Source organism: Mus pahari, chromosome 3 (genome assembly GCF_900095145.1).
Source record: "Mus pahari chromosome 3, PAHARI_EIJ_v1.1, whole genome shotgun sequence".
Taxonomy (NCBI): Eukaryota; Metazoa; Chordata; class Mammalia; order Rodentia; family Muridae; genus Mus; species Mus pahari.
This window is the reverse complement of record NC_034592.1, coordinates 13,247,282-13,260,375: the sequence shown is the minus strand read 5'-3', so window position 1 is coordinate 13,260,375 and position 13,094 is coordinate 13,247,282. Positions and strand designations below refer to the sequence as shown.

General features: G+C 52.0%; 1 protein-coding gene across 3 annotated transcripts in view; it reads left to right on the top strand.

Moving 5' to 3' along the window:
• Positions 1 to 13,094, top strand: part of Nacc2 (NACC family member 2) — a 68,800-nt gene that overhangs the window by 30,748 nt on the left and 24,958 nt on the right. Inside the window, exons 1-2 of one of the 3 annotated variants that reach the window (XM_021192735.2) lie at positions 622 to 1,070; positions 2,325 to 3,264. In XM_021192735.2, coding sequence (XP_021048394.1) covers positions 2,385 to 3,264 — 880 coding nt within the window. In that variant the 5' untranslated portion in view covers positions 622 to 1,070; positions 2,325 to 2,384. Of the gene's footprint in view, positions 1 to 621; positions 1,071 to 1,610; positions 1,631 to 2,324; positions 3,265 to 13,094 lie in introns of those variants that run through there. The other 2 variants (XM_029536371.1, XM_021192737.2) reach the window with 2 other exon arrangements.

The window sequence follows — 13,094 nt, the reverse complement described above, 5'->3', positions numbered from 1 at the left end:
AAGCAGAACATGACTAGCCCTTCCCAGGAAGACTGGTAGAGGACACGGGAGACATTACTTAGTTGCATGGCTGGTCTCTATTCGTAAGAACTGTTTCAGGGAGCTGAAGGAGCCGCTACCCTTAATCTTACAGGGGTCTGCCTGGCCATAAAGTTCCTCCTTCCTTAAAGAGCCAGTCAGATAGAGAAGATGGGAGTGAGGTACAGGTAGGGTTCTGGACCCACATGTCTGACCGTTAAGGAGCCTGTGGCCCAGCAGTGTTTGGCTCTGAGGCTCTGAGGAAAAGGGGGAGGGGATAGCTCCAGGGTCCTAACCCCTTCCCAGTCTGTGCCTCTTTAGGACCCCTTTGGCACCCGCCTTCCTGTTCCCCATCGCCTGGCTGTGCTTGCCCCCTTCCCCCTTCCCTAGCCCCTGCCCTGCCTCCTGCCCAGGCTCTTGTTACCCAGGAAGAGTTAAGTTCGATGTGTTGCCAGCTCTGCAGACTGTTTGGAATAGTTTAAATGCTTTGACACTGGGTCTCTACAGGATGGCAGGGAGGCAGTTTACTGGGTAATTCATATGCAAAACTGCACTATAAATTTCCAAGCTGTCTCAGTTGCCGTGGCACCACGAAGCATTTCTCCACGTACAGTACAGTATTTCTGCCATCTTTGTTTGCATTGCAGTGAGTCATCAAAAGTCTGTCTTGCACCAACACCCGGAGCCGTGCATTCCTCTGGCACCAACGCGCCACTGTTTTTAAAGCTGGGGCTGGGAGCTGGCATTTACTTCAGCTCCCAAATCAAAGGCGGCTATTCATTCCCGAGAGCTGCCTGGATGTTCGTCTGCATCCGGCTGCTTCATTGAGATGCTGCGCGCTGCCCGGGAGAGCCGGCCTGGGTGCAGCTGAACTGCGGCCGCTGAGCCCAGCGCCCAGCTCTCTGCCACCCCCACCCCTCCTGCAGGGCTCCTCACGCCCTCCCCACCTCAGGGTTCCTTGCTGCATTCCCCGAGCAGCTGGCGGGCCGGTGTGCGGGAGCCTGCTGCCAGGCTGAGTGGGCAGTGTCTGCCGCCGGCCACAGCCGCTGAAGGTAGGTCTTTCCTCTCCGGTTCCTGCCTGCCGGCCAGCCCAACAACTTCTCTGTAGCGGGGTCACTGCGGGACGCCCCGGAGCTGCGCCCACCTGCCCAACTCCTGGCGCAGGGTGGCTCCGCCCTCCTCTACAGCCACCCGGCGCCTCTGCGGCCGCCCGCACTTTCCTCCCGCGGGACACAGCGGCCCTTTGTGCGGCTCTGCAGAGTTGGGCCAGGGCCTGCGCCTTCTCCGGTCACCGCCCCCCCCACCACAACTCCCCCGCCATCAGCAGAGTCCTATGCTGATAAACAGTGGCGACCTGCCCTCTACCCCTGCCCCCTGGCGGGCTTCGTCCTGAGACCCTTCTACTTACCTGGGCTGGGACCAAGCCAGCTGGGATTGGCCGGTTTTGGAAGTGGGGCGGAGGGAGGGCGCGCCGGCGGAAGGCTGCTCTGCGACAAGCACCAACTCCTTTTGCATCCCTGAGGGTGCTCAGGACCAGGGTCCGGGTTTGGGGCGCCGCAAGATGCCAGGAAGCACAGAGTGTACCCGGAGCCCTTCCACCCGACAAATAGAGGTCTGTCCCCAAGGAAAAAGCGGAGGAAGGAGCCCACTGAGTTCCCCCTTGTCCACTTTCCTTGTTCTTCCTTATCTGGCAGAGGAAGCTTGAAGCTGAGCAAGGGCTCTGAGAGGGGGACGCTGCTCTGCAGTTCCTCAGAGTGCCCTCCGCAGGCTGCTCAGTGGGCAAAGAGGAAAAACATACCTGAAACTAAAGCCCTCCCTGCTCTGGGACTTCTCAGGGAAAGCTGCACAGTGAGGGGCTTTGGGGCTCAGGGAACTTTTTCCCTCTAGAGGAGGAGTCCCTGAGATTGCTTCTGGGCTCGGCCCTCACCACCTCCCACCCCAATCAGTGGGTGACTTGTCTGTCCAGTTCACTCCTCTCTTGTTTTCTGGAGGGTTCGAGCCTCTGTCCCGTGTCCTCTGCGCAGATGGGGAGAACAAAGCCCTGCCCTCAGAATTATTGGGAGTAGTCCATGGGTTCTGTGAACGCAGTAGGTGTGTGCTTGTGTGTGGTCAGGATCACTGCCCTGCCTCCAAGCCAGGATCCCGATCCAGAGATACCTTCTCACCCCAAGGCCTTCTGGAAGGAACGTTCTAGCCGAGGAGAGTGTCTTAAGCTGGACACTGCCCTTGTCAGAGGCTGGGAGCAGGTTGCTAGACAGGTGTGGGGGTCATCTGGCATTCAGTTGACCACAGTGTTCCCCCCACAGATGTGCCTCATCCAGGCTGCCCCACGTTGAGTCTGAGACCAGCCCACCACAGCACCCACCATGTCTCAGATGCTGCACATCGAGATCCCCAACTTCGGGAACACAGTGCTCGGCTGTCTCAACGAACAACGCCTGTTAGGCCTCTACTGTGATGTGTCCATCGTGGTCAAAGGCCAGGCCTTCAAGGCCCACCGTGCAGTCTTGGCCGCCAGCAGCCTCTATTTCCGAGACCTCTTCAGTGGTAATAGCAAGAGTGCGTTCGAGCTGCCGGGCACGGTGCCGCCTGCCTGCTTCCAGCAGATTCTGTCCTTCTGCTACACAGGTAAGCTTACCATGGCAGCCAGTGAGCAGCTCGTGGTCATGTACACAGCCGGCTTCCTGCAGATCCAGCACATCGTGGAGCGGGGCACAGATCTCATGTTCAAGGTGAGCTCACCCCACTGTGACTCGCAGACCGCAATGATCGAAGATGCCAGCTCAGAGCCCCAAAGTCCCTGCAACCAGCTGCAACCGGCCACTGCTGCCTATGTCACGTCTCCTTCTGTGCCCATCCCGCTTCTGACCCGTGTAAAGCATGAAGCTATGGAGATGCCGCCGGCCAGTGGCCCGGGCCTGGCTTCTAAACGCCCACTAGAGACGGGCCCTCGAGATGGTGTGGCAGTAGCTACAGGTGCTGCAGGGACACCTGGCACGGCCCCTCTGAAGCTGCCTCGTGTCTCCTACTATGGTGTGCCAAGCCTGGCCACTCTCATCCCCAGCATCCAGCAGGTACCCTATCCCCCGGGGGAGCGGACCAGTCCTGGGGCCAGCAGCCTGCCCACCACTGACAGCCCTACCTCCTACCACAACGAGGAGGACGAGGAGGATGACGAAGCCTATGATACCATGGTGGAGGAGCAGTATGGCCAGATGTACATTAAGGCCACAGGAAACTATGCAGGTAACAAACAGCAGGGCACCTTGCAGACCGCCCACAGAGGGCATGTTGCACAGTGGGACTTTCTGATGATTGCAGCCTGCTGTGGAAGGTCTCAATGCTGTAGGCAAGGTGTGTGGTCTGGAGGAGTTGGGCAGGAACCCAGACCCTGCTCATGGGGCCTGACACTAGTCTGTCAGAGTTGCAGCATGACGTGCAGAGCATTTCTGCCTGACATTGAACAAATGAAGGAGCTGGGGGGCTCAGTGGCCCAGGAGTCCCTTTAGGGTTTAATGACTCTTGCACTTTTGTATAAGTATTTTGGAATGGAGCTGTGGGCCTACTGGGTCTGGGTAGATAGTTTCTGTTTCCTTTTCATGGGAAGAATTGGAGCTGGTTTTCTCCTGATAGCAAGATACAGTGCTAGCCACTGCATTGGCCAGGGTGAGTAGGCCCACTATAGGGAACCCACCAGTATATAGGGCCTTCCATTCCTGCTGACCACCAGTTAGGAGTCCAGGGAAAGACCCAAGACCCCTTTGTTCCTGGGACCCCAAGACTTGGAGGTTTCTGTAATACAGAGCCTATTAAAGGTGCCCTTTCCCACTATGTTGATGGTTGCACACAATTCTGAAATGGTGCTGGGGCAGAATCAGTGTGAGCTGAGGGCAGGGCGTGCTCACTGGGATTCCACAGAGCTGGGAAAGGACCTGATCTCTACTCATCCCTTAAGACCATGCTTGCAGAGCCCCTACCTCCCCCAGTGCCCTTGGAAGAGTGAAACAGGGCAAAGTGTATCCAGTCTCAAGCGTGTTGAACCTGCTCATCAGTGCTCGGATAGTCTGACTCCCTAACTGCCTACACAGGGACAGCCCAGCCGTTTCAGCAGGTTGGAGCCAGTGGCTTTGGAAGGTTTTGCGGAGCTGGCATGTAGAGGGTGGGAACAGGAGGCCAGGCAGCTCTCAGCCACCCTTGATCGGGCTAGTTGAATACTTCAGCTCTCTTGGTTCACAGATAGTTCTGAGTGTTAGGGGCTGTGGGACAGGGACCTTGCCAAGGATGTTCTGTGGAGCCGTGGGTGTCAGGAGGGAGTCCTGCTTGACCCATTTTGTGGTGGTGAAGTGTCCCGGAACATGGACAGGCTGTGGGATGGGCCCTGCTCTGTTGGCCCCCCGTACACAGTCTAGCTTTCCTTGTCTCTCTTCAGCAGGCCCATAAGTGGGACAGAGAAGGGGGTGTGCAATTTCTTGGTTAAAATCTAGGTTATTGGTAGTGACGCTGCTACCCTGGGTGTGCTTGAGAAGGGAGTCATGGGATGAGCAGGTAGAGGGAAGACCCGGCCCTGACCATGGACCTGTACGCTCCCTGTGCCTGGCTTTGACTGGGGATAGCCTTACCACCTGGTCCATTGCTCCCTACTCAGACAAGATGCCTAAGTCTGAGCTGATAGACTCTGGATTATTCTCAGGTACCCTATAAAAGACTCCTCTGGCTTTAGTTTCCCACCCCAAGTGAGGGGCCGGCCAGTGCCACTCAAGGACCTACTGTCCACTGTGTGTCCTAAGGTGTAATGGTGGCTAGGACCCCCTTGCCACCTCGCCCTTTAAGAACTGTTCCCAGTGTACTTTGCTGTACCACTTATAACAGCATCCTGTCTGAAACCAGGCATGATGATCTGCCCTGTAATTCTAGCACTCAGGAGGTGAAAGCAGAAGGTTCAGAACTTCAAGGTCATTGGGTACGTAGGCAATTGGAGGCTGGCCTGGGACACACTAGACCCCATCTTAACCTCCTCCCTAAATAATGTGCCACCCTTATAACCCAGCCCTCTGTCTTGAGCCATTTGAGTCCCCCCCCCCCCCTCTGGTTCGTGCTCTGATCTTAGATGTCCTGCATTGCTGTTAGAAGCAAGCCCCTGAGCTCTGGCGGGAGGACACAACCCTGCCTTCCGGAGGCTTGACTGTCTCAGTTTACACAACAGGATGCCCATCTCTGCTTCCTGCCCACCCCATTTTATCTCAACCACACGGGGTAGCCATTCTAGTGGCCAGCTTCTGCCGGAGGTCAACAGGCAGGGATGAGCTCCTACCCTGATGTGCTGCCAATGGGCACTTGGGAAGTACATGTCGTCATAGTAGGAGAGCTCTGACAGGACAGGCAGGTGTCCAGCATCCTCCCTTTGGGCTGCTGGTGAGCAGCACATACTCTCCAGAGGTGAAGCACACACATCAATGTATTCTGGAGCCGCTGTTCTCCAAGCCAGAGGGACGGTCAGTGCTCATCACTTCAAGGGCAGGAGGACGGTGCCCCAATCATGGATCCCACATAGCCAAGGATACAGACAAAGCCACAGCCAGAGCCACTTCCCCGCTCCTCCCCATCCTTCCCCGGCACAGGAAGCTTATCTGAACTTTCAGACCTCCACACTGGGTTGTGTTGTCTCCACACAGTCAGCACACCCAGGAGCCAGGAGCTGCCTCAGGCTCAGCAGCAGGCCCAGTGGGGTAGTGTGGGACCTGGGCTGGGGACACCAAGGGCCTTGGTTGTGTTCTGGTTCTGCTCCCAAGGCAAATCTGACTCCCCAGTCCCTTAGTGGCAGAGGCAGACATGGTGCTGCTGTACTTTCTGGGGATCATGAGTAGTTACTGAGCTATGGTTGGTGTCAAGGTCATACCACCTTAAAGAGGTTCCTGTGGTAAGGCAGGCTGGGGCTTAGGATGCTAAACCCAAGAGGGTATAGTAGTGACCAGCACCAGGAGGCCTCACTGTTCTGTCCCATGAGAAGCCTGAGCCAGGCATGGAGCTCACTGTGGCCTGCCTTCCCAGTGCTTCAGCAGTGTTGATGGCAAGCCCAGCTCCTCCTTACCCTGGACGAGGCTGCTACCCACTATACATCTGAGTCAAACCTGCCTGGTTTATGCCATCCCCCCCTGAGGATACCCACTAACTGGGTTCTGCCCATTCTCCTCACTCTGTTCTTTGAGACAGGAAAACTAGTGTCCATTTCTGTGGGCCACCATGTGAGGGCTGCAAAAATTTAGGAGAAGTTGGGGTTACAGAGCATTCCCCCACTATCTCCACTTGACATGGACAGACACCGTTTGAGAGTTGTACCAGCACATAGTGACATGACTGTCCTGACTCTGCCCTCCAAAAGGGATCTTCAAGGTGGTCCTTGGAGTTTGAAAGGGGAGGGGTGGCAGTTTGCTACTGTTGTTTTGTGGGGCACTGTGAGACCTGGGTGGGGCTCTACGAGACCTGTGTGGTCATTTACTGCTTCAGCCGTTCCATACCTGAGCTGGCTGGGCTGTCTAGACCTGCACAGAGCCAGTGTGGTCAGGAGGGCTCCTGTCTAGGTGGACAGTCCTGCTTAGAGCCGCTCACTTTTCCTAGCATGATATAGTTTATGGTAAGATTCTCCTGCATGGCCAGCTGGCATAGTGCCCCTTAGATGGTGTTCCTGCTATATCTTCCCATGAGTAGAGAGAGGGACTGGATTAGGGTGCTGAGTCTGCAGGACCCCCCCCCCCCCAGTTACCTGTCACTCTTAGCCTGGGCAGGGACATATAGTTAGAGCCCAGCTTGGTCCATAGTTTGATCCCTGGTTTGGACTGTGTAGGCCCAGGAGGAAAAGTCAGTGAAGGTGGTGGAATGCGGGCTGCTGCAGGGATGCGGGCTGCTGCAGGGAGGACTGTCTTCCCGTCTAAGGGCCAATGCGTTGGACTGGGGGCGAACTGAAGGCAGCGCTGGCCCCATAGGTTATCCCAGCCCTGGCCTGGGGAGGGCTCTCCTCACAGCTCCTTGTTTATTCTGAATCCTGAGATGTCCACTCGAGACAGCGCTGGCGCTGGCTTCCTGCCCAGGGGGTTGTAGGTGTGAATCACCATGGCCAGCATCTTAAGATAGCTTGTTTTCATTTTTATTGTTTTACTCTTTTAAAAAATGATGTATATCTATCTGTGTGTCTCTCTGTGTGGATATGTGCACATTAGCACAAAGTGACCAGAGGCATCCAGTCAGTACTGGCCTGGGATTTCAGGCAGTTGTAAGTGTCTTGAAATAAGTGTTAAGATCTGACCTCGAGTCTCCTGCAAAGGCATCGCACGCTTAACTTCTGGGCATCTCTTGAGCCAGTTAAGCCAGTTTTGAGGCATGGCTGGCCTGTGCAGTGTTAATTCAGTGGGGACACCTCTGCTCCCCTGGACTATGCCTCTTGTTGTCTTGCGCCCGTTGTTCTCTTGTTCTCTTTAATTTTCGGATTCATTTTGTGTGTATGAGGGTTTTCCTTGTGCACATGCTTTGTGTGCGTGTGTGTGTGTGTGTGTGTGTACCACCCACATGCCTGGTACCCAAAGAAATCAGAAAAAAGCATTGGGTTCCCCTGGAGGTAGAGTTATGGTTGTGAACCACCATGTGGTGCTGGGACTTGAACCTGGGGTCTTAACTACAGAGCTATCCAGGGCCCCTCATCCAGTTCTTTTGGTTTTTTTTTTGTTTTTGTTTTTGTTTTCTTGAGACAGGGTTTCTCTGTGTAGCCTTGGCTGTCCTGGAGCTCACTCTGTAGACCAGGCTGGCCTCGAACTCAGAAATCCACCTGCTTCTGCCTCCCGAGTGCTGGGATTAAAGGCTTGCGCCACCACCGCCCAGCCAGTTTTTTGATTTTTAAAGGGCACTGAAGAGTTTCTGCTCTAATTACAAACAAGTTCTCTGTAGAACATATGTATAAAAATCCTTTCTATAGCTAAGAGTAGCCGGGCGTGGTGGCCACGCCTTTAATCCCAGCACTCGGGAGGCAGAGGCAGGCAGATTTCAGAGTTTGAGGCCAGCCTGGTCTACAAAGTGAGTTCCAGGACAGCCAGGGCTACACAGAGAAACCCTGTCTCGGAAAAAAAAAAAAAAAGAAAGAAAGAAAAGACTAAGAGTGAAACGCTTTGTTGGATACCAGTGCTGACTTATTTTTGAGACAGAGTATCACTGTGTAGACCAAACTGGCCTCCAACTCACAGAGTTCTGCCTGCCTCTGCCTCCTGAGTGTTGGTATTAAAGGTGTGAGCTGCCATGCCCAGCAAGCCCAGCAAATGCCCAACATTTATTCATGTTTTTATAGCCAACTAAAGATTTTATTTTTATTTTTATTTTTATTTTATTTTATTTTATTTTATTGAGACAAGGTCTCACTGTATATCACTTGCCAGCCTGGAACTCACTCATCATGAAGATGAGGCTGGCCTTGAACTCACAGAGATCTGCCTGCGTCTGCCTCCTGGGTCCTGGGATTAAAGGTGTGCACCATTAAACCCCTCAGATTTTATTTTGCTGGGTTTTTTGTTTTATTTCTTCTTTTGAGGCAGGGTCTCCTGGTGTGTCCCTAGGAGGTTGGCTGTGGATTTGCTGTGTGCTGGGACTTCAGGCCTGAGTCAGGCTTGTTGAGGCTCTGTCTGTCTAACAGAGAACTTCGTATGTGTGTGTTCTTCGCACTCAGATCACTAGTCCCCTTCGGTGAGGTTCGAGGTGAGAGTTTGTTTTATCTGGATGGACGTTTGGATCTGTACTGAATTCACACCATTCAGAGGGCCTGTTCGGGAGTTCTGTTTCTGTCAAATTCTCCACTGGCTGAGTAACAGTGCCTTTAGATAAGTCACCATGTCAGGGGTGTAAAGCCCTTTCTGTTTTCCTATTCAAAATGGTTTTGCCATCCTAGTCTTTAATAGTGTCCACAGGGCTCAGCTGTAGGGTGGAGTGGGCAGGGCTAACCTCCGAACAACTGGCACTTCAGATGCCTGAGCTTCTGAGCCACTGGATCCCATGTGGCTTCTTGTCACTGTGTCATACATGTGGAACCAGAGGGCCATAGCCATTGCTCCTGAGAGCATTGCAACCCAATGGTTTGGGATCATTCCCAATCAAGTAGCCATCACCCCCAGTCAACTTTAGCACATGGTTCTCACTGCCTAGAGAACCCCATACGGTCACTTCTTCCCCACACTCGCCAGCTCCTGTCCAGTCTGCGTATTTGGTATTATCTAGGCATTTCAGACATACAGCATTTCAGTGTCCAGACTTTAGTGGCCAGCATGCGACATTAAGAACCATTGTACTAAAAAATAAAATAAAATAAAATAAATTAAAAAAAAAAAAAAAAAAAAGAACCGTTGTACTGAAGAACGGATAGCTGCTTCATTTTTTTTTTTTTTTCTTGCCAAGTAAGATTCAGCTCTGAGGATGTGCCATACTTTCTCTGGCAGTCCTGAGCTCACGGATGTTTGATGTTCGCTCACAGAGGCTGTGAGCAGGAAGTGTGCCCAGTCACCCAGGCAGGCTCCTGTCTTCCGGTGTTTGGCACAGACCGAGGGGTTGGTTTGAGTCACTGTTGCCGTGAGTTATACTGCATGTGATTTTATTTTATGTAGTTATATGTAGTCTTGCTTGTGGGCTTTGCACCTGTGCTTCAGCGGTTCCTTGGAATGTCACTTACCCCTGCCTGCCGTATGGGAACAGTATTTCACTGCCTCGCGGGTGGGGAGTCATCTCGCCTTCCCCTTGGCCCCCTCAGATTTTCTATTAGGAGCTGTTCCCGTGTTGAGCTGCCCTTGCATTCTTGTGACAGGATACAGTGACTATACATTCCAGCTGTCCTTGGCTAGCTTTGCTGGAGAAAGTTCATGTGTTCATGAAAGCTGCTGACCTGTGTTTCTTTTGTGTTTTCGTGTTTGTCCATTTGTCTGAGTGTCTGATTGTCTGAGCCAGGGTCTCATTTTGTAGCCCTGCCTAGCCTGCAACTCACGATGTAGACTAGACTGGCCTCGTACTCACAAAGATCCCACTGCTGGGGCTAAAGCAGTGTCACCTGCCTGATCTAGCAGCAGGGACACTGGCCCTGTGCTTCTTGTCTCCTCTGGTTTTTAGTTTTCTTCTTTACTTTTTTTTTTTTTAACTGAGATGGGGTCTCGCTCTGTAGTTCTGGCTATCCTTGAATTCCCTCAGATAAACCAGGCAGGTTTTGAGATTACAGGGCTTCCCACGTGTGCGTCCCAAGTGCTGGGTCACCACACCCAGCTAGGTTTTTTTCATCTTTTTCCTAAGTTTTACTTTAAGTGTGTGTGTGTGTGTGTGTGTGTGTGTGTGTGTGTGTTCGTGTTCACACACACACGAGCACACATGCACATGCCCACAAGCATGGACCTGAGTGCTCAGAGGTATTCTATCCCCTGGAGCTGGAGTTAGAGGTGGCTGTGGTCCTGTAAGTGATGTGGGTGCTGGGAACTAGACTCAGGTACTCTAAAAGAGCAATATGCACTGTTTTTTTAAGATTTTATTTTTATTTTATGTGTGTGCGTACACTGTCGCTGTTGCTGTCTTCAGACACAGCAGAAGTGGGTATTGGATCCCTTTTCAGAGGGTTGTGAGCCATCATGTGGTTGCTGGGAATGGAACTCAGGACCTCATGTGTTTGATGATATTTCCTGCTTTAAGTCTGGGTAGGAGTGTGTCACTGGGGAGTCCACTCAAGCCTGGCGTATGTTGCTCCTAATTGTGGGAAGTCTTTAACTTCTCAGTTTATTTTAACTGCCAGTATTATTACCAATTACAATTTCCTTTAATTACCTTAGATTTGGAGCCATTTGGAGCCATTGAGATCTTCCCTCTCATTTTGTTCCTGTCATGGTAATTTGTGTACTTCATGGAACTTATCCATCTCCAAAGTCTAATTTTGTGTTAATAGATCCAGTCCAGCCCCCTCCCTCCTTTACTACGCCCCTTCTTTCTCCCTCCTCCTCCCTCTCTTCCACAAGGCCTCACTCACACTAAGGAAGTGCTCCACCACTGCAGCTCCAGCTGCCTGAATCATTAAGACTGTTGGCTCCTCACTTTAACTCTCCCATCTGCAGTACACTTCTTAGAGGGTGGCTGGCTGGCTGTACATGTTTAGCTTAGTCCTGTCTGACACCCAGCCTTATGTGGTTGAAGGTGTTGGGTTCAGCCTACCATGCTGCTGCCGCTGCTGCTCCTGCTGCTCCTGCTCCTGCTGCTACGTCTCCTTTCTGTGCTCCTTGCTCTTCTCCTTTCTGGACAGTTCCTAGCACCCCTTTCCTGCTCCTGTTGGCACAGCGTGTGTCTGCAGCTCTGAGCTGGCATCTGTGTCCTGTCTTGCACTCTGCCATCCTGCACAACTCCCGTCCTCCCTGCAACCACAGCTTTCCTTTCTCTGAGCAGCGAGTCTTGAGATAGGTTATTATTTTTACCTTAAATGGCTGGTTATCACTTATCCTTCCCCTCTTTGGTAACTTTTGGCATGTGCATGAATAAAGGCTCCTCTCTTGAGGGTAAGCAGATACCAGGGGTTCTGGAAGTCTGTCCACAGTGCAGACTTGCAGTGGAGAGGCAGGCTCATACCCCTTCTTGACTATCGGCCCCCTCAAGGGCATCTCTTTCCTTTCATCTCTTGGCAACCATGGGCCTGTTTTGTGTCATATAAATGGGAATCCTATGCAGCTTGTACTTTTAGAACCTTACACAGCTGAGGTTCAGTCAAGTGGTGTTATTAGTGGTTCAGCTTGTGCCTTTAGAACCATGCGTATTTGAGGTTCAGTCACATGGTGTGTATTAGAGGTTTGTTCTTTTTATGGCTAAGCCAATCTCCTCCCATTGCAGTTAACTCCTCAGTTTGTGAGTAATGCCCAGTAAATGGCATTATAATTTTGGGCAAGTGGACATTGGCGTGTGTTTGCCCAAGTGTTTCCTCTTTTCCTCATTCTTGGGATATAGCATCACTCTCCTGCTGGAAAATTGCTCTCAATGGCTCTTAGAGCTCAGCTAGTGATGAATTCTGAAAAATCAGAAAATTATCTTTAGACTACTTCTTTAAAGCTTCTGCCTTGCTGAGCATGATAGCACATGTGTTTAATCCTAGCACTTGAGGGCAAAGCTAGGAGGGTCTCTGTGAATTAGAGGCCAACCATGTCTATATAGTGAGTTCCACAATAGCCAGGGCTATGTAGAAAGACCCTGTCAGTCAGTCAATCAATCAATAAACAAATAAATAAGAAAAAAAAAGGCTTATGCCTCACTCATCTGTAGTCTTTAGAAGCTTTTCTATGTGTGGTTGTTGCCGCCTCTGCTTTGGAAGGTCGCCTTTGCTGGAGCCTATGCTAGGCTGGCCATACCTGGTTTGGGTGCTGCTAGCTCCTCTCTAGGCTGCTGTCTGCTTCTAGCCTGCACTCCAGTGCACCATGCTGCTCCCACGGGCTGCTTGTTTATTTATGAGCTATTTAGAGTTTTCTTCTCTAGCCTTTAGGTAAGATAACTTACGCATGTCCCTGGAACTCCTTCTGTGGCTCTGTCTTGGCCTCTGCAATACCTCCCTCTGTTGTTTCCAGTGACTGGTCATGCTGTCGTAGGCAGTTAGAATGTCAGCATCCTGCCACCCCTGGGTCAGTAGTTGACTTTTCTTCTTTCTGAGGCTCTCCACATCTTAATTTATAAGTGGCTGCTGGGCATTGTTGGTGCAGAGCACCTGCTGTGTGCTGTGCTGAGTCTCTTCAGGGTTGTCACAGTTTCCACACTCAGGTGTCCTCCTTGTGGATAGTTAAATGTTTTGTCCCACTCTTTGTTGTTGTTGAGATAGAGTCTCATTCTGGGTTGCCTGGAACTCACTATGTAGCTCAGGCTGGCTTTGAACTTGTGGCCAGTCCTCCTGCTCCAGCCTCTAAGTCCTGCCTGATAGAATGAGCCACTGTGCCCAGCTTATCCTCCTTTTCCCTGTGTAGTGACCTACCTGATTTTCATCGGTTTCCCAAAGCCTTTTTCTCTCTCTCCTTCTCTCTCTCTCTCTCTCTCTCTCTCTCTCTCTCTCT